Source organism: Oreochromis niloticus, linkage group LG5 (genome assembly GCF_001858045.2).
Source record: "Oreochromis niloticus isolate F11D_XX linkage group LG5, O_niloticus_UMD_NMBU, whole genome shotgun sequence".
Classification (NCBI taxonomy): Eukaryota; Metazoa; Chordata; class Actinopteri; order Cichliformes; family Cichlidae; genus Oreochromis; species Oreochromis niloticus.
In genome coordinates this window covers 38,924,442-38,951,925 of record NC_031970.2, presented here as the reverse complement: position 1 = coordinate 38,951,925, position 27,484 = coordinate 38,924,442, and the positions used below count along the sequence as shown (strand labels likewise).

Genomic DNA, 27,484 nt, shown 5'->3' with positions numbered 1-27,484 from the left:
TTGCGCCTGGGTGAGTCCACAGGAGTCTGGCTGAGGGATGGTGTGCTGATGGCAGGAGCGATGCTTCCTTCAGGAGGAGGGAGCTGGTGGGCTGGATGGCAGAACCTCTGGCAGTCCGGCCAGTGGAACCCCGGTGGGCAGAACAGCTGTGTCGAGGTGGGTGAGCTGAGTGGCGATGTCGAATCTGGGGAGCTGGCGGTGTGATCTTCCTTTTGCAGGGATGGTGGGTGGAGACTGGTGGAAAAGTTCTTTAGTCAGGTTGGCAATAGCCCAGCATACTGGGACCAGGAACGTACCAAACTGTATACCCTTTGCCGGCATGCCTCTTTTTCTCCCTCATGAGACCTGATCAGCCACTGCCCACGGGGAAAGATGATCTGGAGGACAAACATACTGTAACAATCTGCAATGGCAGATTGTGAGGAGAGAGGATGAGGACCCAAATATGGACTCCACTTGAAGGCATGAGTGGTTTTAACAGAAGGCGAGCCATTTATTAAAGGCTGAACGAAAATAAAAACAGGAAGGAAAACAGGAACGGGGACTTAACTAATAAAACTAAACTGGTCGAACTAAAACTAAACAGTAAATACTGAGAATGAACCACGGAACGGGAAATTCGGAACATGAAACGAGGAAAGCAGAAGACCCGACAAGGGACACAAGGAAAACAGACACCATACACACACGTGAGGGTAACGAGGGAAGTGGGAACACAGCAGAAACACAGCCGTAACGAATTATACATAAAGAGACAGGGGAGCAAAACTGAACACACTAAACACAGAAAGAGTGGCTGTCAAAATAAAACAGGAAACAGCACAGCAATGGGGATAAACAAACAGGGAGACAAAGCAGAGGAACAGGGGAACAGGTAAGGGAAAGAAACATAGAGACATGACTAAGACATGGAGAGTGAGGGACACACAGATAACACAACAGACTTTCACAAGTGACACAGGGCACAAGAGCAACCTAACGGACAAGAAAACATGAACTGGAAATATAAGCAAACTCAGAAACACGGAATTTAACAGAGTTTAGTGTGGAAGAAGTGGGTGATAAAGATGGGCAAAAAAAGTGAAACATTGGAGCTGAAAAACTAAGAAAAAGGACTTGACATGGATGCAGCAAAATGTAATGGAAATATTAATTAATGCCAGCTGTCGGGGCTGCTGCTGCAGCATCACCAATAATAGTAGCAACAAATAGCAACAACTAATAATGAGCATTCACAGTCAAAAGGAGCTGCTGTTGTTGCTAGCAGGAGGCATAGAAAAGGCAGGAGGGGCAACAGTCCTAACAACAGAGTGAGGAAGAGAAGCAGGAAGGTGTAATTAACATCATAAGAGAATAGATGGAGGGAGAGATTTAAGGATTCAAGTAAAAACAATAGCTACTTTGAGCGTGAGCCCCTGCCAATAGCTAAAGTGTATATGCTGCACTACAGTGAAACTAACATGTTGTAACTGAACAACAACTGTACCTTTAACTTCATTAAAGAAAAAAAAAGAAATAAAAACAAGAATATTAAGACTAAAGAATTTATTCATGTTTATGCTCATTTTCCTATGTTAGAGCTTAGATTTCAGTTCATGAGATTAGGCTTCAAGTGAGGTGGAACGGGATGAGGCAGGGTCGAGGGAGAATAGTGGTGGAAGCAGATGAAGAAGAAAAGAAAAGAACAAAGAAGCAGTCACTGATGTAGAGTTGACAGATACAGTGAGCAGGGAATACATGATCCAAAGAGGAGGCAGGGGGAGAGGGTTAGGAACAGGGTAGATGAGCGACTGAATCACCAAAGACTCACACTTTTACTTCTCCTTCCACCAAGCCCTGTGTGGTCCAGCCAAGTCTGTGCACTTACTACACTGCTCTTAATGTCTTGTGGTGGTGACTTATTTTCTGATATATTTGTTATTTTATAAATTATATATTAATATGTTCTTGCTAACTAATAGACTGTGCTAAGTTGTTCTTTTCTTCTTCTTCTTCTTCTTTTTTAAATCAAGCTTTTTTCAGTCAGTCAAAGTTTGGTCTTCCTGAGCTGCATGACTTCTGGCCTGGAAAACATAAAGGTACAGCCATTAATGAGCTATACATATACTGAAGGAGGGTTAATATGTTAATAATGGAAAAATTAGATATTTAGAGTGCAGATTTCTTTTGGAATTCTTATGGAGTAATCTAATATCAATGAGTTAATTTATTTATAAGCATATTTTAAAAAAACACAGGTTGACTAAAGTGCTGTACAAAGTTTAAAAAAAGTAAATAAATAAAAATCTTATGTTTTAGCTCTTGTAATGACAAAAATGAGTTCTTAAAGATAAAATCTTGAAGGTAAAATTTTATTAAGTCCCATTAAAAAAAACCCAAACCTAATATGACTGCCTTCTAGGGCACTAAAGAAACTCACAGCCATTATTTTGGACTTCTTGCCTGTTTTCCAAAATGATTTTGGTTATTCAAAAACTTTTTCTGTGTAACTTACCCACAGCCTAACCCGGCCTAGATTTACCCAAATGATGCAAAATTCTCCAGCCATTCGCTGGTCACATCTCCACAAATGAAATACTAATTAGTAGTTTTGGCAGTCCAAGTCATACCAGGTGTGGTGGGGGTCCCGCTCATACAACAGGAAACGTTGCACAGTAGGTGCCATTAAAAGCTATTTTGAATAAATGCTAATAACAGTGTAGCCAATACCGCCAAACATTTTTTCATAAGAGAGATATTATTCACTTTTCTAATGAATGACACATACAGAATTCAGTAGTAAACAAGTGCTTGATCATTTCCAGATTTCTTTCTTAAGTAGCCATCACTGTTTCCTTTAATAAAAGTATTCCATAACTGATAATTTGATTCTCTTAGCTGCATTATGAGCTACCCAACTAGAATAGTTTTCCAGCATCGAGGCATAATGCTTTGCTGCATTATGCCGGTAGCATATGCTGGCTATCCACTCTGCTTTCAAGACTATGTCAGTTGGGTTTTGGGCAGGAAATTGTGAAGACTAGGTTATCTGATGCAGAACTTCATCAATCACAGATGTAAGCTCCCCTTCTAATTGTAATCTGTCTGTAGTAGTTTGTTTGCATCAGGTCCATCATGAAGGCCTGATGTATGCCATCTTCTCCAAGCAGTTAATGTTGAGATGTGTCTGTTACCTGAGGTTACTTGAGGTTACTGGGATGTGCTTTCCCGGGGTAAGATTTTTCCCACCTGTTTCTCATTCCTCAGTCAAGCACACTGCACATATGAAGGTTGGAAGTTGCAGTGGTCCCCTGCCAGATTGTCATTGCCATATGGTGAACTCTAGGCTGAAGTATTTCCAGAACTTTGTAAATGTTTGCTGTGAGCATCTTCGTCTCTCTTCTCTTCTTCTAGTCACTTGCCAGCCAAGTAATGACTCACCTGTTCACCAGCCTGCCCACTCTCTCACCAAACATCTCCGAAATCTCGGAAGAACTTTCCCCCAGCACCTCGAACCACCTTTCTTTCAAGTAAGACAGTTAAACTAACCATTTTGCCCATTTCCCTCTGATCGCCTGTTAACTCCCTGTGTCCTCTTTGACTGACTCCGCGTGCAAATCTGCAGACCTGCAGAGTTTCCCTGGTACCCCCTCACTAGCTCCCATTTCTTGCTGTTTTGTCATAATAAATCTTCAGATTAAGCCTGCTGCTGTCCGGGTCTGTTCAGTGGGTCTGTAATCAGCCTTATTGTGACATCCTGGACCTGTGACTACAAGCACCAGGTAATTAAAATTAAATTCAGCTGCCTTATGATTAAAGTCCATGTTCTTTGTATTTGAATTACTCTGAATTATCCTGTGTAATTATGGTAGAGTTCTTTGTTTTCATCATTTTGTTTGAAGTATCAAAGAAAAAAGACAAAAACATGAACTAGCAAGAGCTGACAATGCCCTTGCTTCTGTATATTCCAATTTGTGACCCCAATCTCTAAAACCTTGCTCACGTCTCATTTTTTTATACCAAACTGCAAATTATGAACCTTTTTTTCCTGTCTGGTGTTGCCACTGGTCACAGTAACATCAGTTTTGGGCTTGAGGGTAACTGTTATGATAGTTTAAATTAGTCAAATACAAAATACTGTCAAGCAAGTTCATTTTTAAACATGCTGCAGCCAGAGAAGCACCTAAGTCAGCACATGTTCTCACCATCTCTGTCATATGTTCATGCATTCAGATGTCAGTAAAGTTGTGATTGTGGCATATCAGCATCTAGCCAATTCTAGTAAGCATAAGTATAATAAGTTAAGTTTTAACTAACTAAAAGATGTAGCAATGGGCCAAACACCTCATAGCTACGGGCCATTCGATCCTTATACATCCGTTGGGTGGAGTGCCCACTCCGGGTCACAAGTGATGGGAGAAGGGAGCGGAAGATCGACAGATGGATTGGTGCTGCGGCTGCAGTGATGCGGACGCTGTACCGGTCCGTTGTGGGGAAGAGAGAGCTGAGTGTAAAAGTGAAGCTCTTGATTTACCGGTCGATCTATGTCCCTACCCTCACTTATGGTCACGAGCTGTGGGTAATGACCAAAAGAACAAAATCGCAGATACAAGCAGTGGAAATGAGCTTCCTCCAAAGGGTGGCTGGCCTCTCCCTTAGAGATAGGGTGAGAAGGCTCAGAGTAGAGCCGCTGCTCCTCCACATCGAAAGGGTTCAGTTGAGGTGTTTCAGGCATCTGACAAGGATGCTTCCTGGGCGCCTCTTGGATGAGGCGTTCCGGGCATGTCCCACTCGGAGGAGGCCCTGGGGCAGACCCAGGACACGCTGGAGAGATTATGGTGTTCTTGGTGTTCCACCAGACAAGCTGGAGGAGGTGCCTGGGGAGAGGGAGGTCTGGGCTTCTTTGCTTAGGCTGCTGCCCCTGAGAGCCAGCTGGTGTTGGCGTTTTCTGGTGTTGCTGGTGTTTTCTTGACCTTGCGTTCAGTCACGGAGACCGAAACTCATCCGAGATTTTTAGTAGACGCACTTATGGTATGAATTTCAAAATCCCACTTTGCCTTGTTCCAAGTTATCGCATTCACAAACTTGGGTTGGAACCCAAGTTTGTGAATGGGGTGGGGGTGTGGTGGACAACAGTAACTTTACAGCTGAAGGGTAAAAATGAGAAAGTCCTTTAGACTTTGATGATTCAAACAGTGCTTGTGGCAGCGTTGCCACAGGCAGCTTCACAAATAAAGCCATCTTTGCATCTGTTCTGTTGTCTGAAGTTTTTCCATTGAGAGACACTAGCAGTGAAATGTCATGCCCCCCCCCCCTTTAATTGTACTGCTGTTTCTGCTTTGAGATTTCCCCAAGATCTAAATCTTCTTTTTTTAAAAACGTAGATGGCTGAAGGCAGAGTTGTGCTACCATGCTACATTGCACCAGACAATCCAAAACAGCTTGAGGATTTGGGAATAATTGCCTAAATTTGCCTCAGGCTGAACCAACACACTCCTCTATTCCACCTAAAACACAAGATTGTAAAGCAATATTTTCACACCCAAATGTTACCTGCTGCCAAACCCTGCTGCTTAGTTGGCTGAACTTGGGACAGCTTTTCTTATCCTCCTTCAGATTTACTGTAGCAGCGTTAGTGGAAACTCTGAGGATTCCATCATGATATTAAGTGATTACTTTTAGCCGCAATCATCAGAATCAAACACTGGCACAGAACTCGTGTACAGACGTGCGCACAAACACACAGTCACACATACAAGCATATTCAGAAATGCAAGCACAGTTGAAGCCACAATAAGTCAAAGTTCCTGGTAAAAGTGTGTGTTTGGGAGATCTACACAGCTGCACACCCAGCAGCTGACAGCTGCAGCGTTGGGTTGATGCGTGCCCATGTGAGTGTGATAAACTGCAAGAGATTATTATTATTGTTGTATGATAGTTTATCACACCGCAGGAGGACGGTTACATTCACCTGGCTATGTTTCCCTGGAAGCATCATCATTGTGATACACCCAGACACACACACACACACACACACACACACACACACACACACACAAGCACACAAAACTTAATCTAATCTGTGTGTTTTCTCTCTGCTGCAATAATACTGTGGCCTAATTGGCTCTGACAACTTGGCCAACTCAATTCCAGCCAGTCTCGTCCAGAATGCCTCTCTGTGTCTCTAATTAGGTCCAATCAGCCGGAGTGATATTTATCGATTCACCTCATCCCTCTCTTTCGTTCTGTCTCTCCCCTACACTCATTCGTTCTGTGTTGCTTCTTTCTGAAGGAGACCATGTTCCTCGTCTCTTGCTAATTTTAGTAAGAGTAAAATAATTATGATTGATGCAGGTGCCTGTTTCTTCCTTCAAAAGCTTTTTAAATAGATACCCCTCCTGCACCTCCTCCTGCACCCCCATCCGCCCCAAAAGAAAAGATGCAAGAAGCTAATTAGCGTGCAAGGATGAGCGAAGAGAGGGGCCTTATCGAGCCGTTATCAGTTCGCCTGCCCCACAGCTTTAAACATCATATTAGATATCTTAATCGTTCATTCTGACAGGGGTGTCAGGGACAAACTTTCTAATTTTCCCGGCCAATTGACGTGCTCTATTTTCTCCCCTCTGGTTCCTTAACATTTTTTTTAACCTTCCTTTTTTCTCTTTTGAGAAACACATAGATGTCAGCTACGTGCTGGGAATGCTAGACGCTTTAATTCATCTAAACAACCTTTTAGCCTCACACCAAATGTAATGCTACTTTGTAAGTCTGAGCAAAGTCAGTGTGTGCATCGTTTTGGGAGTATTGACGTACCGGTCTCGCTGCCGAAGATGCGTCTGCAGTGACATTGGAGCTGATGAAGTGAGTGATGGGACAATGGCCAGATACAAAGAGTAGAAAAACAGGAGAGCGATTAACTGCATATACAGTGTGCTATACTGTAGGATGTGGGACAGATTCATGTAAAACCTTTAGTTCATATGTCTGTATTACAAGACTATAAATGTTAGGCATGGATATCGCAAGATCTGAAAAATCCTGGTTTCTAATGTATCCTTCAAAAGTAAAGACATAATTTCCATTAATAAATAAGATACTGAGTACATTTGACATTAATTCAAGGAGTTTAACAAAAATATTGCATGAACTGTTTTTTTTTACAAAAAGTAATTGAACGACTGAATGACAACCATGTCAGGTTTCGTGGCCAGGTGAGGCCTGTTCCCTCGGTATTTCACAATGAATTAAATTATATTATCTGGAGTTTATTCATACTGTTGAATTTATATTTGGTATCTTTTCATTTGGATTCTTAATATGAGATGATGATGTAGCCGACCGAGGCCATCTTTAGGCTGAAAAAAACAATAAAAATTTAAATTTTTAAGTATAAAAAGTTTTTCATTCTTAAGAAAAACATACATTGAACCAAATCAAGAAGACTATCAACGGTATGTGTGTCTACATTAAAGAGATGTCTTCATGAATGCAAAAACAGAAGGTTTACAACAAGATGTTGTAGAAATGTTTAGCTTATTTTAGAGTTTAGACATGTAGGAATGTTTAGCTTGTTTTAGAGTTTAGAAATGTGTTAGATAGAATGTAGAATTATTGTAGAGACACTGACACTGCCCTGGATATAAATAAAGGCCTGACTGTGTCATGAACTTAGGAGTAGATCTTAGGAGACCCTCCCCAGTTGAACTGTGAAAGTAAGACAAAGAGGAGTTAATGCTGAGTGGAAATTCCCCAGAGGATACCTGTGTGGGGGTCTCAACATTTGTAACTTGATAACTGTGGTCTGGAAGGGAGATGGACTTTTATGACCGGGTTAGTACGCAGAGACACACACACACAGTGCTTAAACTGTTACACTCACACATCCACATGCACACTCACTCACATGCACTCACATAGACACGCGGGAACGTGTACACACAGGCACTCACGTGCTCGTGCACATAGACACAGACACAGAGTTTGCAGCACACCGGGGGGGTTATGATGCGGCCGCTTCTATAAAGCTGGCTGTGACTAACAAAGAGGTGAAGATCTTTACAGAGGGACACCGGCCTCGTCTTCCCTTCTAGAAGAATGTATGCTTAAATAAAGATGAATAAAGTTTTTGTAAAATGACTACTGGGTCCGGTGCCATCTCTGGAGGCCCGAGGAATAAAAAGAACCAGGGTAAAACTGATTTCCCAACAGTTTAAACCACTGGTTACAGTAAAGAACAGCGTGGCAGGTTAGAATTTCACAGAAAACATTTAAAGTGTCTGCAGAGTTCTTAAAAAAATGTTTCTGCCATTTGGTGATGTCCATGGGTTCTAGACTTCAGGCAATCAATGACTGCAACGGATTTTCAAACAAGTATTAAAAACAAAATTATGCTTTATCCAAGCTGAAAGTCATTGATCATATATTGATTATTTGATTTCAAGTTCACTGTGATGCTGTTTAAAAAGGAAAATTACAAAAAAACATGTTTCTTGTCATTATGTATGTGCACATTTGTATATTTTGAAATTGGTACTGAGATTTAGAACACCGCCTTCTAAAAACATGCTAAAGTTTACCAATAGTGCTTTTCTCTAGCACATACTATCACAGTGATGGGCAAGTCCTGCACTGGCCTCACATGCTGCCACTCCTCATTCAGTGCCACAATTCCTGTCTTGGCATCCTATGAGGGACAGAATAAGTCCTTCGGACATCTATACTTCTTGGTCAAATCAAACATCATAGCTGTAGTGTATTTTATGTCTGCATGGATCTGTATTGCTGCTCATTGATTGTCAACTGTCTTTCAACAACTCTCTCCAATACCTTCATGGTATAGCTCATTATCCCTCTGTGCTCATTACAGCTCTGCACATCACCCTTGGTCTTGAAAATCAATACAACTGCTCTTCTTCTTCATTCCTCAGGTATCCTCCAAGACTGTGGTCAAAAAGTCCACTGTCCTCTCTCCTCAACATCACCATACCTCCATAGATATGTCATCTGGACCAACTGCGACAACTTCCTTTAAATACTTTCCTGTTCTTCCTTATTCCACCACCAAGCCTCCTTGCCTCCTTTCTTCTGTCTGGAGGACACACAAAACACCTTGTCAGTTTCCCTCACCAATTCACCTGCATTTTCCCATCATGAACATTAACTGTTAAATATGCGTTCTTCTTCATCATTTACCTTACTTGATATGCTATGAGTTCACCACTTAACTCATGCCTATGCCTTCTCCGTCTTGATGATAAAATTAGCACATAAAATTACAATAGCAGTTAACACTACACTAACAATCGTTTAAAGCATTCCCTAGTTTGAATCACTATAATAGGAAAGTGGTTTTCGGTAATAAGAAACCAGAAAAAAAGAGGAAAAAGAGCTCAACTTACTTTTATTTAGCTACGTGGGGTCTTTTAGTGCAAACGTAGTTTATTTTAATGTATTTTGTACCACAGCCCACAACTGTTGATTGAGTCTCCTGACTCCCAATAACGAGAAAGGTCTGATAATGGTCTGTTTAATGCCTATCCAGCAAAGTTAGCAGCTGGCTGGTGATCACATAGAGACTGAAACAGCCAATATTTCAAAAAGCAAGCTAAAAGAACAGGAAGCCAGTTTTTTACTCAACAGGGGACCAGAATAAAGTTTTGTGTGTGGTATTGTCGTTTGTATATCTTCCACACTACAAGGAATAAACAGTTTTATATGGTTTGTACTGACTTTACTGGAAGGTCACGACCTCTGTCAGAGTTTTCTGTCACTTTAAACTTGGTGTCATTTCCGCTCTCTTATAAGCTGCTAAACTCTGACTAACATTGGATGCATTCCTATTTTTGATATTCCTTCTGTAGCAAGTTTTAGGAATGCCCGAGTGAATGAAATGCTCCATTTTTCCTCTGATAGCCATCCAGGACATTGATATGTTCCTTGACAGTACTGGATCAGAGCTAAATTAACTTCAAATGAAATATTATGCAGCAGTGAACCACACAACCGTGACTGGCTGGACACCTCGTCACCTACGAACCTCAGGGTAATTTTTAACGCTGAGATGAGAAAGTCTCGTCTTTTTTAGCCAAGCAGCAGTTTGTCCCTGTTGACAGAGTCCAGACTTTAACTCAGTCCCCTTTGGTTGCTCTTGTATAGGGATGCGAGTGAGGACCAGTGCTCACTGAGGCTTTCTGACCTCCACATAACCCCGATTTAAGACAGAGTGATGCTTTCTGATCTTTGCAGCTCTACCCAAACCTCTTTCTCCCGCTCTGTGCTGGTGTCTCTCGCCTACTCTCTCTCCCTCTCTGTTCTGTGCAGAGTGTGTACAGACTGGCTGTTTGTGTACCTGCAAACTGACAGACTCCGCTTTGATCAGATCTGAACCCCAGGGGCAACAGTCCTCCTCTCTGGTTGTCTGTGCGTAGACAGACGCACGCACACATTCGTACGCACACACTCATTCTCGCACACATCAGAGAGGCAGATGATGTGAGATAGAGAAAAAGGGAGAGAGCAAAGCCTTTGATGTGCTCAACATTTTCTGTGTTCATGTTTCAAACAGCAGGCATCACAGAATTTAAGAGGAGAGGCTCAGAAAAGATTGGAGGACAGCTGATTGACCCTTCAAACCTTAACTGGGGCTGATGGGGAAAAACACAGGGGCAGTCTCATCGACTCATTTCCTCTCGACTTTGAGACCGGCCCCCACTCGCTTGCCCCTCCGACTGACAGGCATCCTCGCCTGGATTTTAAAGTGAGCACCCTGCTACAGTGATTAGCAGTTTTCACTTACCTCGCCTATGTGCGCGTGAGATGTGACTGTGAAAGAGTGCTGGTACTTGGAGAGATTTTAAAGTGCCAGAATTGGCTGCCCCAGCTCTGACCCCTCTCTAGTGAGCCAACAAGCAGATGGTATTCAAGTGGTTAGACCGCGGGTGGATAGAGCGGAGGTTGAAGGCGTGGTCGGTACAATGAAGTGGCAGGTTACCTCATTTCTCCTTTCCCAATCCTTTTAGCACAGGCATGGAGGGCCGCGGTAAGTGATTTTTATTTGGGCGATTAGGCTGTCTATTCAGTGAGCCAGCTGAATTCTGCTCCCCTGCTGTGCCACTGACATGATTATTGAGGTTACGGATGTCACTTTTCTCTCTGTGATTCATCTCGTGCCATCATCGTGAACACCTACTCATCACCCCTTCATCATACTCTATCCGTTGTATCAGCCCCGAGACACACACGTGTCATTTACCCCCCCCACTCCGCCACCTCGCTGATGTAAAAATGATTTTGCGTCCAGGTAAACATTTCATGTTCAGGACACAGATCTCGTTGGGAAAATTAAGTCTCCCTGGACAGTTTTCCTGCCTGGCAAAACACTTAAAAGGCTCAATCAGAAAAAAAATTATCCCCAGCTCTGTATTGAATGTACATGACAGTGAGTTGGCACTATCTATCTGCCACGGAGCAATGCTTCCTCCCAGGTTGCAGGTTATTAACTGACAACAGAAGGTGATGAGAAATGAAATTTAGCCGCACCTTCCAGACTGGATCTAGGTCAGGCTAGATCTAGACGAGGTAGAACGTTCTGCTACGAGATGGACAGCTGGGGTGATTTGGGAATGTGGCTGGGGGGTGGTGGGGGTTAGGGGCGGGGGCAGAAAGGTAGGATTTTATTTCTCTCTGTATTTGTTCAGTAAACCACTCAAAGCCTGAAGCCAGATGGGACAGTGCCAATGTATTTTGGAGAGAAAAAGCAGGTGTCTACTGTATGGCTCTGCTAAAATAACACTCCCATCCCTCTCACTCACAATTACACCCTATTTTGGTCCACTGCTTTGTATGCCCACAAAAAGAAATGAAGGGAGGTGGGGTGGGCTGTAACAGCCAGGCTTTTCCAGATGTGAAACTGTTGCCGATAGCATGACATTGTCTCTGCTGACCTTCTGGACACTGGTGAAATCATCCATTGTCTACTGAGCACTGTATTTGGTGCCAGTAGTGTTAGACAGCAAAGCCAGCTATGCAGGCGTCAGTTCTCCACACACAGAACACATACGATGGAGTATATGTATTCTCACTCCACTACAGCAGTGTACGCCACAATTTAGAGATGTCAATTAATTGTGTCACAAGCATGTCAGCAGTCATTAAATTGCTGCTTTGGAAAGTTCCAGTGGACATAGATGGCTTCTTTCAATCCTCTTTCAAACCATCTGTCTTCTCTGTCCAAAATGTGAACAACAGGGTTGACGGCATGTCGGAATAGTGGCTCTTCGCAGGGCTCCTACTTTTATTACAACTACTTGATAATTTTCTCACTACCCGCTGTAAAGTGTTGACTTTGGGGACTTGTATTGGCGGTATTGTTTGTCTGGTGTAATCTGCCAAGATGGCCAGTAGAAACACCAGGAACCAAGAGCAAAAAAGAGATGAGCTCGGTGCGGCTAATGAGGCTATCATGGCTATGCTAAAGACCACGCTGGATGAGCACAAAGCTTCACTTTTGGCAGAATTTAAGACATCCGTTCAGCGACTTGAAAACAAGCTGGACAGCATCCAAACGACTCTCAACAGCCATGACCAACGGATTACAGCTTTGGAAATCATGGCAACAACTACAAATGCGGAGCTCCAGGACGTGGTGGCTAAGCTAGCGGTAGTGGTGGAGGATAACGCTAAGCTGAGAGCTAGGCTAATCGATGCTGAAAGCAGGAGCCGCCGCAACAATATTCGCCTACTGGGGATCCCTGAAAATATTGAAGGGCCTAGGCCAACTGTGTTCTTTTCTCAGATGCTTGTGGACATATTTGGAGCGGACGTTTTGAAAACGGCCCCGGAGTTGGACCGAGCCCACCGGGCGCTGGTGGCAAGACCAGGCCCCAACGCGAAACCCCGAGTGGTTGTTGTCTGTTTCCATAGCTACCAGACCCGCTAGCTCGTTGTGCGCAAAGCTCGGGAAATGCGGGGTAAACTGAAATATAAGGACACCCCCATCCATATTGTCGAGGACTATTGCCCTGAGGTGCTGGAACAATGGTCCACTTACCGCGGAGTTATGAAGGAGTTGTATGATCTTGGACTCAAGCCTCAGCTCCGCTACCCGGCCAGGCTGTTTGTTGTGTCTGACGAGGGGAGCCAGAGGCGACTGGCGTCACCAGGCGACGCTCGGAGCTACCGTCCCCTGAGTTCTAACATTCTGGGAACCTGATTTGAGAGTCATGGCTGGATCCTGCCACTCCAGTAGAAGGGCTCATGACATTTTAGTTTGAGGTTTGCTACCTAGAGGACAGTATGGTACGAGTATTTCTAACCTCATTGTTTTTCTCTGTTTTTTTCATATTTTCCTTTACAATACCCCTGTTTATACCTTGCTCTAATGCTGTTGGTATGCTAGTCTGCTACGTACATACAGTATATGTGTATACTGTTTTACTTTATATAAACACACATTCTTTCATCATTATTTTCAGGTCCAATTTATGTTGTCCGAGCTGCATTTTTTGTTTGTTTGTTTGTTTTTTGTTTTGGTTTTTTTTTTTTGGGGGGGGGGGGTGTGTTCTGTGTTTTTTCCTTCTTTTTTTGTGGGTTTTTTTTCTGTTTTGTTTTTTTTGTTTTTTCTTCCTTGTTCTGTTCACAGTTTATTATCTCAAATACAGACACCAGTCTTCTTCCGGCCACTGTCAACTTGTCAAATCAAAGACCTGTCTGAATACAGTAAGGTATGTTAAGTACAATCAATGGTCTTAGAATTGTCTCCTGGAATGTGAGAGGTGTGGGGAATGCAACCAAAGTCAACAAAGTTATGGCGCATTTACAGCAGCTTAAAGGAGATGTGTTTTTTCTTCAAGAGACTCATCTCTGCAACAAAGAAGTGAGGCGACTCAAGAGAAACTGGATCGGCAATATATATCATTCTAAATTTAACGCCAAGGCTAGAGGGACAGCCATACTTATCCGTAATAATATTTTGTTTGAGCAACATAAAGTTATTGCTGATCCAGATGGCTGTTTCACATTTGTGTCAGGAAACTTGCAGGGCTCACTTGTGATACTGGCTAGCGTGTATGGGCCGAATTGGGACGATGACTCTTTTATAGCTAAATTTTTCTCTTCACTTCCAAATTTGGAAAACTATCATCTTATTATTGGAGGCGACTTTAACTTTGTTCAGGATACTCTGCTGGATAGATCGTCAACTAAGGCCTGTTCCCTAAGTAAATCTGCTAAAACCCTAGAATTTTTCAAATCTCAGTTGGGGATTGTGGATCCATGGCGACATGCGAATCCTAGTAAGGCATTTTCATTTTTCTCTCATCCCCATCATACATATACACGCATAGACTTTTTTCTTGTTGATATTAGGTTTCTCTGTAAAATTAGTCATTGTCAATATCATGCTATTGCCATTTCAGATCACTCACCAGTTTCTTTTGAGGCAGTATTAGCGACCCCGTCTCGACCCATTAAACATTGGAGATTTAATTCTAGCCTGTTGATAAGGGATGATTACACAAATTTTTTGAGATCACAGTTCTCACTTTTCCTTGAGTTGAACGACTCTATTGAAGTGTCAAGAGGGGTATTATGGGAAACGTCGAAAGCCTACATGAGAGGCCAGCTTATAGGCTTTGTCTCAAATTTAAAGAAGAAAGAGTTATTTTACACGTCCAGTTTATTGAATAAGATCAAAGATCTAGATGGCAGATATGCATCAAATCCAGATCCTAACCTCTATACAGAACGTGTGAAAGTTCAAGCTAGTCTCAATTTAACCACCACTGCAACAGCTATGGTTCAATTAATTAAGACTAAGCAACGCTTTTTTGAATCCGGCGACAAGGCAGGGAAACTTCTGGCCTATCAAGCCCGTGCCAAAGCAACCTCCAAGCTAATCCCAAAGGTCAAGTCTGCTGCTGGTGACATAATATTGGACCCAGAGGGAATTAATGAAATATTTGTTGGTTTCTATTCAAATCTGTATACTTCAAGTTCTCCCCCTTCACCAGAAAAAACTCTCCAAAATATACATTTTCCAAGAATAGATAGAGATCTGACGAAGGGATTAGGGAGACCTATTACCGTAGTAGAGGTACAAGAAGCCATTAAATCCTTAAATACAGGCAAATCGTCGGGCCCTGACGGTTACTCTGCAGAATACTATAAAGCCAATTCTGATCTTATGGCACCACTGTTGAAAGATATGTATAATGAAGCCTTTTCAAAATGTCAATTACCCAAGACTTTGTCCGAAGCTACTATCTTTTTAAATTTGAAAAAAGACAAGGATCCTCTGTTGTGCAGCAGTTACAGACCAATTTCTCTTTTAAATATTGATTTTAAAATACTATCTAAAATCCTCGCACTTAGGTTACAACGTGTTCTGCCACAAATTATCGCCTCTGATCAGACGGGATTTATGGCCGGCAGGCACTCCCATGACAATTCAAGACGCCTCTTGAATATTATTTATACATCGTGCAACTCAGTTCCAGAGGTTGTGGTATCTCTTGACGCGGAGAAAGCTTTCGACCGCATCGAATGGAGCTTCCTCTATGAGGTGATGGATAGGTTTGGCTTGGGGGCTGACTTTATTCTTTGGGTTAAGTTACTATATTCCTCGCCATCCGCCTGTATTCGTACTAACAACAACTTGTCCTTGCCCTTTCCAATCGAGAGGGGCACTAGGCAAGGATGCCCTCTCTCACCCCTTCTATTCGCCATTGCCATCGAGCCTCTTGCAATATGGCTGCATTCAGAGGATAGATTTAAAGGTATTACAAGGTTCGGTGTGACCCACAAACTTTCCCTGTATGCAGACGACTTGCTCCTGTACATTTCTGACCCTTTAAACTCATTTCAGGTGCTTTTTGATATACTGGACCAATATGGTACATTGTCAGGATATAAGCTCAATTATCAAAAAAGCGAGTTGCAACCCCTTAACTCCCTGGCCAGAGCCCTTCCCCACTCAATAGTGCCTTTTAAGTGGACAGAAACCGGATTTAGATATCTGGGGCTTTTTATTTCCTCTTCTATACCTAAAATGATGAGGGAAAATTTTCCATCCTTATTAGAAAATGTTAGGAAAGAGTGTGACAGTTGGACTTCTCTACCATTGTCAGTGGTGGGGAGAATTAACTTGATAAAGATGAGTGTCCTCCCAAAATTCCTGTATCTTTTTCAACATGTCCCAATTCTTCTTACCAAGGCATTTTTTGACAAGTTAGAAAAAATTCTGTCACATTTCATATGGGGAGGGAAACAAGCTAGAATTCGTAAGTCTATTTTTCAGTCCTCTAAAACTGACGGTGGTCTTGGTCTGCCCAATTTTAGACACTACTATTGGGCAGCTAACATACAAAAACTTTCACATTGGGTTCATAACTATGGAGGACCACAAGAGCCACGCGCATTGAAATAAAAAATTCTGTGCTTAATTTTAATAAACTGCATTTCAAAATCCTTTTTCGAATTCCACTTTAATAAAAACATTTTCGAATTGCACTTTAATAAACTGCATTTCAAAAAACATTTTTGAATTGCACTTTAATAAACTGCATTTCAAAAAACATTTTCGAATTCCACTTTAATAAACTGCATTTCAAAAACCTTTTTCGAATTCCACTTTAATAAAAACATTTTCGAATTGCACTTTAATAAACTGCATTTCAAAAAACATTTTCGAATTGCACTTTAATAAACTGCATTTCAAAAACCTTTTTCGAATTCCACTTTAATAAACTGCATTTCAAAAACCTTTTTCGAATTGCACTTTAATAAAAACATTTTCAAATTGCACTTTAATAAACTGCATTTCAAAAAACATTTTCGAATTGCACTTTAATAAACTGCATTTCAAAAACCTTTTTCAAATTCCACTTTAATAAACTGCATTTCAAAAACCTTTTTCGAATTGCACTTTAATAAACTGCATTTCAAAATCCATTTCCCTTTGCTGTTCGCTCAGGGATTAACATGTGGATTAGCAGTTGGATTAGCAGTTGGATTAACAATTTCATTTTAAAAATCCTGCTGCTATTCAAATTAGCCACACCGTGGGATGTAAGGAGCTCTCTGATTGGTTGGTCAGACACAGGCTGTCTGCCAGCCTGGATTTTTCTAGCTCATAGCTTCGCCCTGCTACAAAGCGTGTGTGCTTGTACAAAGGCCGTTCAGCCTCGGGATTTACACTCGGCTCGACACGGATATGTGAAGAATGAAGGGAGCCTGCAGCGAAACGGAGAGCCAACCTCTGACTGAGTGCCCGTTTACTCAGTCTGACCACCTGTTGAAGGTAACGTGCTAACATGGCTAACGCTAGCATCACCCCACGTAGCCCCGTTATTTTAAGGTCATTTTAGCTTATGAAAATTTTACGTCGCAGCTGTACAAGCTAGCTACATGTTTTGTAAGCTGCTGTGCTCTTCACAAATAAAGCTGGAAGCAGCTCAGACTGTTAGAACCAGCACTGAGGCCTGTTACATTTATACAGTGTTAGAGCAATGGCTGCAACCTACAGCCTTTAAACTAGCGATTAAAATGCTGACAGTAAACTCGTCAGTCCAGATGTTACCACATTACTCTATGGTACTTAGAGTTAAAACAACTGAGACAGGCTGATTAAAATAACAGCTGTCAGTTCTCTCATTCCTTATATCAAGACTGGAGATCACACTACTGATTTCAGTTCATTTAATATGTGAGTGCACAGATTCATTCTCAACTGGACATAAATGATGATCAAAGGTTGTATATATGATGAATTCATCAAATCCCAGCCTCTAACACAGTGCGCTGAATCTTAGCTTTGGATGTCCAGTATATTCTAATCAGTGCAATTTAAGCATTCACTGAACCTACAGTATCTACACCTGTGTGGCAAAGATACAGATAATGAAGTTTAATTATTAATACAATATACATCATGAAAAACAAAAGCTGAAATTGATTCAGTTTAGTACTTTTCTCTGTATGTTCTGTGATTATAAATGCCTTAAATTCTGTGATATATACTGTAAATGATTTTCACAGAGGTCTTAAAGTACTTAAATCACTGCTGATAGTCTGGTTGTTTATATTTTCATGTTTTTGTGTCTGTAGGGCTGTTTGATGACGATTTGGACTCCTCTGGGAGATGAGGACACACCCACATCTGTTCCATACTGCAGCCATGGATGGTGTTACAGCTCTGAGTCAGCTTTGGGCCATCAGATGCACACACTGGAAAACCAGCGCCTGTACTTCATGCAGGAGAGATGACCTCAGTGATGATTGACTCTGCATCCTCTACTTTACCTCCTAATCTTTCTCTTTAACACACAATTAAAATCACTCCATGTAAAAAGATTTTTATTAAATGCATTGCTGTTTGTGATTCATATTGCTTGCCGGAAGCTCGTCCTTGGACGGCCTGCTGGGCGGGAGAGCACGCCTGTGTAACATGTCTTGATAAAAAGAGGAACGGAATGTTCCAGTAAGATAGCCACATACTGTTGTATAGTCATTTTTCTGAGAAGAGCGAAAATACGCCGCCCTGTTGTGTGGGCACCAGTGACTATAAATGCACGAATAAAAAGGTACACTGTGTGACTCTCTTCTGAGATGCTCACCCGTGTACATGTGATTCATTACGCTGTCTCATTGTGTTTCTGTTTATATTTGCAGTCTGCGGTTTGGGATTTTCCCTTAACATTTCTTGGTCCTTCGAGCCGTATGGGACGGGCTATTTAAAGCAGCTCCCATAAGAGGCACCTCACCAGATCCCGTCGGTGCGAGAAGCCCACGTTGAAGTCTGTCGACAGCTCACGCACTAGGTGCGTGATAAAGCCCAAGGACGTGAATTCGGGTCTTGGCCAACATTTTACAAGCGGTCCGCACCGTCGGGGGCTGATTGGGTGCATCTGAAGATACCACCATTAAGGTAAGACGGAAATATTCTGAGACAGTGATAATTGCGTAAAACGTAAAATAAAATAGAGCTCGTCTAAAGGACTGGTAGCTCCCCCGTAGGGGGTAAAACAGGCTCGCCCAGAGGGGCTGGTAGCATTTTAAAATAAAATAGAGCTCGTCTAAAGGACTGGTAGCTCCCCCGTAGGGGGTAAAACAGGCTCACCCAGAGGGGCTGGTAGCATTTTAAAATAAAATAGAGCTTGTCTAAGGACTGGTAGCTCCCCCGTAGGGGGTAAAGATAACGCGCGTCTAAAAGTACTGTTTGTTTTTATATTGTTTTATTTATGTTGGTGGAATAAGTTGATTTTACAGCACGATAAGGAGGCTGAACTATTCCACTGATTTGTTTACTGTTGGACACCCAAGTACTGGTGAAAAGAGAAAAAGGTCGTGTTTCATCACGTAAAGCTGACACCGCTTTCAAGAATAGCTTGAAAGTAGAAGTCCGTGTCAACTACCTCTCTCGATTCTTGTGCCAGAGACGGTGCCACAGCTGTGTATTTGTAAGTCACTAAAAGATATAAAAGAGTACGATGGGCAACGAAGCAACGAAACTCACTGCTGACGAGCAGTGGTTAGAAAAAAGATGTCCAGGCGCCGGACAAATTAGTGCTTGTAGATGGAGAAAGCCTAAGAAAACAAAACGTCCCACTATACATTCACCCATATCAGGAAGAACATAGTAATCCCTCATCAAGTAAAAGATTAGAGATCAAAGTTTAAAAAGGGCTGGATACAGACCCAACTGAATACACATAAATACAAGAGGAATGCATAGTGGAATAAACAAAGGGTTAAATTAAATTAGAGCTTATGTATTCAAACTAATAATAGGAAAGATAACAACCTGTAAATTGGTACTAACAAATGAAACAAAATTGGGAAGACAACCAAGCTGAACGAATAGAATAAATGAAAGCAGATAATTCACACAAAACATATTAAATAAAATAGAGAAATGCATAAGGTATATTAAGGCTGTGTCATTGTTCAGCCAGGGAAAGAGTGTGGAAAAGCAAATGTCTCCAGCTTGGGAAGGTGTGAAACTGCAGGTCACATCGGCCTTTGATGGATACATAATGAAATATAAAATAATAACCTATTGTATATTAGTAGTAAAGTAGTGTATTGTAATATACTATTGCTGTTATAAAAAAGGAAAAACAAAACAATAATAACATTAATAGTGACATAATATTAATAAGAAGAGGCACCTCAGTCAGTTATGATGTGAGGTGGATAATTGTTAAAAGTACTCTGATTCAAGCTTAAGGTTTGCTCAAACTCAGTATAATAATATATGAGATGAAGAAAATAAGGAAAATACCTAAACTAATCAAGTGCATAGAGACACTTGACCTGGTTGTAAACCTGTCATCCTAGATGAGACTTTGTTGAGATGAAGAGCAAACCTATACTAACAACTAATAAGCCAAACCCTGTATACAACAGCTAAAGCTACAGGTTTGAGAAGCTGAATAAAATGAATTAAATATGTGGACACTACCAAGCTGATAAGCAAGTTACACATTTTTTATTTTTATTTGTTTTTTAGAGCAGAAGCTGCATATTAAAGCTCACACATGCAGCTGTCTGTGAGCTCAGTTTTTTCCTCACACTTCTGCTCTGTTTCTGGCAGCAGCTTTTTCTTTTTTCTTTTTGTGTCCTGACTCATGTGTGTAAAGCCTTCATGCCATCGGCAATTTGTTTTTTGTTTTTGTTTGTTTGTTTTGTTGGGTTGAAAAATAAATAAATTTGTGATCATACTTGTGGATCACAGTGGCACATAATGATTAGGCATATGATTTACTAATGGAGATGTAATAACTTTATTCTAAAATTCAAGGAGAACAAACAAGAACAACACCTTCAGTTGTGTCTTGTTGTTGTTCTCTGTGTAGTGTGCTGAGTTTTGTTTTTGTTCCTTTTTTAAATGTTGCTTGAGTGATGAGTACTGTAACTTCTGAAGTAGCTCTCACCATGCGCCCTTGATGATGATGATAAGTCCAGAGCCAGCTGAGAGCTGGGTTGTCTGTTTTGTTTTATGTGACAAGGCTGAAAAATTAAAACTTAGTTTCTTGTTTTGAAAAAAAAAAAGAAAGAAAGAAAGAGAGGTTTTGTGTTTCTCAGCCAAGAACAACTACAATTTCATTTTCTGTTTTGAGACAGGATAATAATAATAATGATAATAAAACAAAGAGTGATGTTTTGCTTAAGTGTTGAAGCAGGCTAATACTGCAACATACCGTCTAGTGCATGATCTGTGAGCAATATATGAAATCATCTTATTTATCTTTAAATAAACTCCAATTATGGAGACCTGAAGTCACATGCTTAGGGCACACCCTCAGGTGAAGGCAGAAAGCTACTAAACAAAGAAAATAAGCTATACAAAATGCGCCACAGCCAAAAAACTAAGTATTCACATTCTTTCTGACTCTTTGTGAGCCTGAGTTATGACCTTGGCTCCCTGTTTTTCTGCTTCCACCAAGGGTGGGGGTGACGCTCCCGTAGCATGTGCTCTGTTCTCTTTACTATCACAAAGAAAAAAAAAAGAGAGAGAGGCCCCTACTCTCTGAATACAATATTCTCTTCATAACTCGGCAGTATGAAATGTCATGAAACAGTGTAACTCACTCACAGTAAATCAGCAGTATAGGATAATACAAACCTATCTAATAAATCTAATGATTTTCACATTCTTTTAACTAAGAAGTGTGATGCAAACTAAAACTACATACTGATTACACAAGAAGTATGATGTGGCCTACAGCAGTATCATGATTCACTCATTTTGATTACAGGTATAATGTAATATAATCTCACAACTGCTACAAGCACATTTGCCTTTCTTAACACACGCGAGTGAAAGGCAACTGTTAAGAAAATGCCCTTTTGGGTGAGACAGGCCCAGAGGCCCTGCATGCAAGTGTACTAACACACATACATGCAATGAAGAGCAGCTTACACTAGAGCACACACTATATGTGCGCCTCTATATCTCACATTGGTGTTAAAACAGGAAAAACTTAATAGTTTTGTTATCAACTGCTGAATTTACCCACTACTGACATTTAACTCTCCAGCTTGCAGGACAATAGGTGAAACGTTTGTGAAAACAGAGAAGGAAAAATAAAGACACAGAGAGAGTCTGGTATGACCAAGCAGTGATCAGACAATAAATTTAGTTGGTAATACAATAAATTGTGAGATGCTTTCTGCTTGATTGATGCAACACAAGTAATTTACTGTATGGAGGAAAATCTCTTTTGTGATAATCTTTTGAACGTGCATTTCTGTTGACCTGTCAATTTAGCGCATTATAAGCTGATGTGCAAATTAGTTGATTGATATTAGATTTGAAAAAATAACTATTATAAAATAAGTGAATAAGATGTAACAATGGTTGAAATTAGTTTCTTGTTTCTAGTGTGTGGAGAAGGTTTTATCATGGCACACATCTGTTTACATGGGAGGAAACTCCTCATGTGATGCGACATTTAGCAATTTGCAAGTGTGCAGCACATCAGAAGAATGACTATGAAATTACAAAGGGAAACAATTTTACTGACAAAGGGTGAACAAAAAGCAGCTCCCACAGCTGAGGAAAAGAAATGGCTGAAATGCGGAGCGCAACTAAAAGATGACTTGATGATTTGTGAAGGAAAACCAATACCAATACCAATACCAAAATCTCTACACAAAACAGCAGCCTTAGTGACACATGGAGTTACTCTCCATGTGTCAACAGGAGGGATAGTAGATATAATCTCCAAAACACTTTTACACTCTAAATTTCGAAACTTCAGCAAAAGAATTTGTTAGAACATGCATGATTTGCCAAAAAAAACAATGCACAAAGGAATCTCAGACCAAAAAGAGGTCATTTTCCCACACCACCTCATCCTTTCCACACAATCCACATGGATTTTATTGAACTAAATGAATGCCAAGGCTCAAAATACGCTCTAGTGATCATAGACGTATTCTCAAAATGGCCAGAAATCTACCCAGTAAAGAAAGCAGATGCCATTTCAGTAGCAAAATGCTTATGTAACCATTTTATTCCAACATATGGCATCCCCACTCTGATAAGATCAGATAATGGGACACATTTTGTTAATGAAGTAATCAGTAAGGTCTCTGAAGCACTAGGATTCAGCATCAAAAATCACTGTGCTTATCACCCGCAAAGTGCAGGATTAGCGGAAAGAACTAACGGCACAATAAAACAGAGACTTAGAAAATGTATGGAAGAAACAGAGAGACCACACTAGCAGAATGGATGTCGAAGCTACTAGAAAACAAAGATATTGTTTTGAACAATAAACTGCCTTCTGAATCTTCTCCAGTATCTTGCAGGTTGAAGCCAGGTGATCGGGTCCGGATTCGAGTTCTCCATAGAAAGAATTGGAGCTCGCCCCGCTGGGAAGGTCCCTACCAAGTGCTCATCACCACACCAACCGCCTGTAAGATAGCAGAGAGACCATCTTGGATTCACCAAAGCCACTGCAAGAAAGTGAGTGACAGCCCAGACTCATAGACTCCAGCACCCCTACCTTCTGGTGATCTACCTGGTGAAGAGAGGGCTGATTGGGTATATCCCGCCCTCTACTTCTCGCCAGTAGTCTACTCACCCGAGGATCTAGGTGTGTTTGGCTGTCATGAAGACACTCGCCGTCCTAGCAGCTCCTGCTCCTAGCAGGACTCCTCGCACTTTTCGAGGACAATAAAGAACAAAACACAAGCCAAACGTGCCGCCAGCTTTTCGGGCGTTGGCTATCAGCATAATAAAATCATCATCAACGAGACAAGCTCATCTACCATCTACTTGCTTAACTTCCTTAGTATCTTTCAGGGACCACCCCAACACGAGATAATCACCATTGAAGACGCTGGACTTGACAATGGAACGTGTGATCAACTTTTCTGGATCAACTTCAACGTGACGAACCGGAACACATCCATTCACTTCCCAGTGTTCTTGGACCAAACCCCAGGGAAGAACCACTCCATGTGCTACCGGCAAGACAACGGTAACAGACCGCTTGGAAACACCACTAATTGTAATCAGACCGCTGGAAACGGAGAAGGTGCCCCTGTGAACACGGCCAACCCCTCTAATGGCACCTACTGGGTGCAAGGAATGGCCTGGCTATGTGGACAACGTGCTTATTTCATACTACCTCCAGGGTGGACCGGAGTTTGCGCTCCCATCTTCATCTCAGATCACACCTTCAAAATAACTACGGGAAACGCCACAAGGACCCGACGACGACGAGACGTCTCTGCAGTACAACCACATGACCCTATCTGGGGATCAGATGTTCCACAGGAATTTAAGCTTTGGACAACCGGCCAGAAAGTGACCCACGCCCTGTTTCCCTGGGTAGGAGTCGGAAAACATGCTTTACGAATTGAAACTCTGGACTACCGTTTTGGACTGTTCCTGAATGCATCCTGTAACATAAACGATAAACAGAATCAAGAAATTGACGCTCTGCGCATTGCAGTAATGCAACACAGGGTGGCGTTAGACATGATCCTCGCTGAAAAGGGAGGACTATGTGTCCTCTTTAACAACACATGCTGTACATACATTCCAGATAATGTACACTCATCCAATATGACTGATGCTCTGAACACACTGAGACAACTCAGGGCTGCACAACAACAAGACTATGTCACAAACACTGAAGATTGGCTTACATGGTTGATAAGCGGCTCATGGAAGTCCCTTTTGATTAAAGGATTAGTTTTTGTGGGAGTTTTACTGTTATTGCTTTGCTGTTTTACCACATGTATTCTTCCCTGCATACAGTCCATGATAAACAAGGTGATCGCAGTCCGTGTACAGGCATATTTGACTTTGCCCATGGACGAAGACGAAGATGACCCTCCTAAAGATGACTTATCTATGATGTTGTAATTGATCTGTGAATGACATGCTGATTAAAAATGCCAAGCCAAGAAATCATGCATAGATAACAAACAGATTGTTTAACTATTAGAGAAGTCAAACAACAGGAGGGAAATGTAAAAAGATTTTTATTAAATGCATTGCTGTTTGTGATTCATATTGCTTGCCGGAAGCTCGTCCTTGGACGGCCTGCTGGGCGGGAGAGCACGCCTGTGTAACATGTCTTGATAAAAAGAGGAACGGAATGTTCCAGTAAGATAGCCACATACTGTTGTATAGTCATTTTTCTGAGAAGAGCGAAAATACGCCGCCCTGTTGTGTGGGCACCAGTGACTATAAATGCACGAATAAAAAGGTACACTGTGTGACTCTCTTCTGAGACGCTCACCCGTGTACATGTGATTCATTACGCTGTCTCATTGTGTTTCTGTTTATATTTGCAGTCTGCGGTTTGGGATTTTCCCTTAACACTCCAAAAGAGTGTAAACTTACTGAGGAAGTCTCTAACTTGTACACATTTGTACTTTTACTTGTTTTATGAGTTATTTTTAAGAAGAGTAAAGTTATTCACAAAGTTTTTATTCTTCTGTATTTATTCTTTTGTATCATGTACCACAGTCATACTGAACTTTACAGACCTGGTGAATTGGGGGGAAAAAAAAAGTCATATATATACATGAATGAATCATTCAGCTTCAGCAGTATTTCTATTCATCTTATGAATTCCAGTCTAATGTCAATTCACTGTTTGAGTTCAGTTTTGGTCTTAAACTCCAGAGAATACCACCTAGTTCAACAATCTTTTTATCTGATTATTTGCAAAACGGTTTTCTTCTGAGAGATGCTGCTAGAGCTGAAATTGAGCCCAAAGAAACAACAACAAAGTTTAGTTCCTCTGGATTTTCCATGGAAAATTGTTTTATCACTCACTCAGGTGACTTCTCCAGTGTCACGGATGAGTGATGAATGTATCTCCCACTGGAAACCATTGTGTCCAGTTAAAGTCAATCGACTTTTTTAAGGAGAGTTGTTAGATGCTGTGCTCATGAGGACAATGAGTTTTAACTTGGAGCACAATAAAAAGCTGCCATATTGGATCAACGAACAAAACACTTAATTGAGCAGAATTAAGTCAAAATGTAATATCCTCATATAATGACACATCACACATGACCCAGCATTGTTCTAAGAATGCAAACTTTCTTATTGGAAGTTTTCACAGCTGCCAGAAAGGGACAGATTTCTGTCTGGTCTTAATGAGTGGTCGTTGCTCTCTCGTTTTCTCTGGAATTGCGGCACAGAGGATGTAACACCCATGATAAGCGCTGAGGTGTGTGTCCTTGTCAGGAATCAGCCATCCTCAGCTTCCAGGTTAAGAAAAGTGTAACCAGAAGATATTCAAATACATCTCTTCACAGCTGCTGATGAATTCTACAAAAAACAAAGTTTGTTAAAAACATTTGCAGGTGAATCACCACTGATTTATCAGTGACATCCATTTACTCAAAAATTACTGACAAGTGGATAACTAGAATATATAGTTTATAATTTCAACAATGTATTGTACAAAATGGAACTGTATATGACAAATGTGGTGTGGTGCTTGTGGAATTTTTAACAAGGGCCCTACAAAACTTTACAGTACTCATGCTGCCAAACTTCTGATGGCTAGGTGTGCAGTTCCTGCTTTAAATGCATTCACTTTTAAGATTAAGAAATCTAAGTGATAAGAGGCCAGAAATGTTTGAACTCGCTTATGAACCTACATCACTGAGGTCATCTCTCCTGCATGAAGTACAGGCGCTGGTTTTCCAGTGTGTGCATCTGATGGCCCAAAGCTGACTCAGAGCTGTAACACCATCCATGGCTGCAGTATGGAACAGATGTGGGTGTGTCCTCATCTCCCAGAGGAGTCCAAATCGTCATCAAACAGCCCTACAGACACAAAAACATGAAAATATAAACAACCAGACTATCAGCAGTGATTTAAGTACTTTAAGACCTCTGTGAAAATCATTTACAGTATATATCACAGAATTTAAGGCATTTATAATCACAGAACATACAGAGAAAAGTACTAAACTGAATCAATTTCAGCTTTTGTTTTTCATGATGTATATTGTATTAATAATTAAACTTCATTATCTGTATCTTTGCCACACAGGTGTAGATACTGTAGGTTCAGTGAATGCTTAAATTGCACTGATTAGAATATACTGGACATCCAAAGCTAAGATTCAGCGCACTGTGTTAGAGGCTGGGATTTGATGAATTCATCATATATACAACCTTTGATCATCATTTATGTCCAGTTGAGAATGAATCTGTGCACTCACATATTAAATGAACTGAAATCAGTAGTGTGATCTCCAGTCTTGATATAAGGAATGAGAGAACTGACAGCTGTTATTTTAATCAGCCTGTCTCAGTTGTTTTAACTCTAAGTACCATAGAGTAATGTGGTAACATCTGGACTGACGAGTTTACTGTCAGCATTTTAATCGCTAGTTTAAAGGCTGTAGGTTGCAGCCATTGCTCTAACACTGTATAAATGTAACAGGCCTCAGTGCTGGTTCTAACAGTCTGAGCTGCTTCCAGCTTTATTTGTGAAGAGCACAGCAGCTTACAAAACAT

At 41.2% G+C, this 27,484-nt stretch overlaps 1 protein-coding gene and 2 long non-coding RNA genes across 5 annotated transcripts; 1 reads left to right on the top strand and 2 right to left on the bottom strand.

The window, feature by feature from the left end:
* Window positions 1-152: 152 nt before the first annotated feature.
* On the bottom strand, window positions 153-13,157 carry LOC102079787 (uncharacterized). Of its 3 annotated transcripts, none has more exons than XR_266215.4 (4): window positions 13,028-13,157; window positions 8,806-9,067; window positions 6,793-6,832; window positions 153-2,063 (listed from the first exon to the last, which is right to left on the bottom strand). It is a non-coding gene; the product is annotated as an uncharacterized LOC102079787 (long non-coding RNA). The 3 variants fall into 3 exon arrangements; XR_002059856.2 differs by lacking the exon at window positions 6,793-6,832 and having other exon boundaries at window positions 153-234; window positions 309-2,063; XR_266214.4 differs by lacking the exon at window positions 6,793-6,832.
* Window positions 13,158-18,134: 4,977 nt separating this feature from the next.
* On the bottom strand, window positions 18,135-25,481 carry LOC112846999 (uncharacterized). The gene is made up of 2 exons (XR_003220260.1): window positions 25,320-25,481; window positions 18,135-18,312 (listed from the first exon to the last, which is right to left on the bottom strand). It is a non-coding gene; the product is annotated as an uncharacterized LOC112846999 (long non-coding RNA).
* Window positions 18,324-25,229, top strand: LOC112846998 (syncytin-A-like). The gene is made up of 2 exons (XM_025907575.1): window positions 18,324-18,901; window positions 23,283-25,229. The coding sequence occupies exon 2, from the start codon at window positions 23,945-23,947 to the stop codon at window positions 24,857-24,859; it is 915 nt and encodes a 304-aa protein (XP_025763360.1). The 5' UTR covers window positions 18,324-18,901; window positions 23,283-23,944; the 3' UTR covers window positions 24,860-25,229.
* Window positions 25,482-27,484: the final 2,003 nt, after the last annotated feature.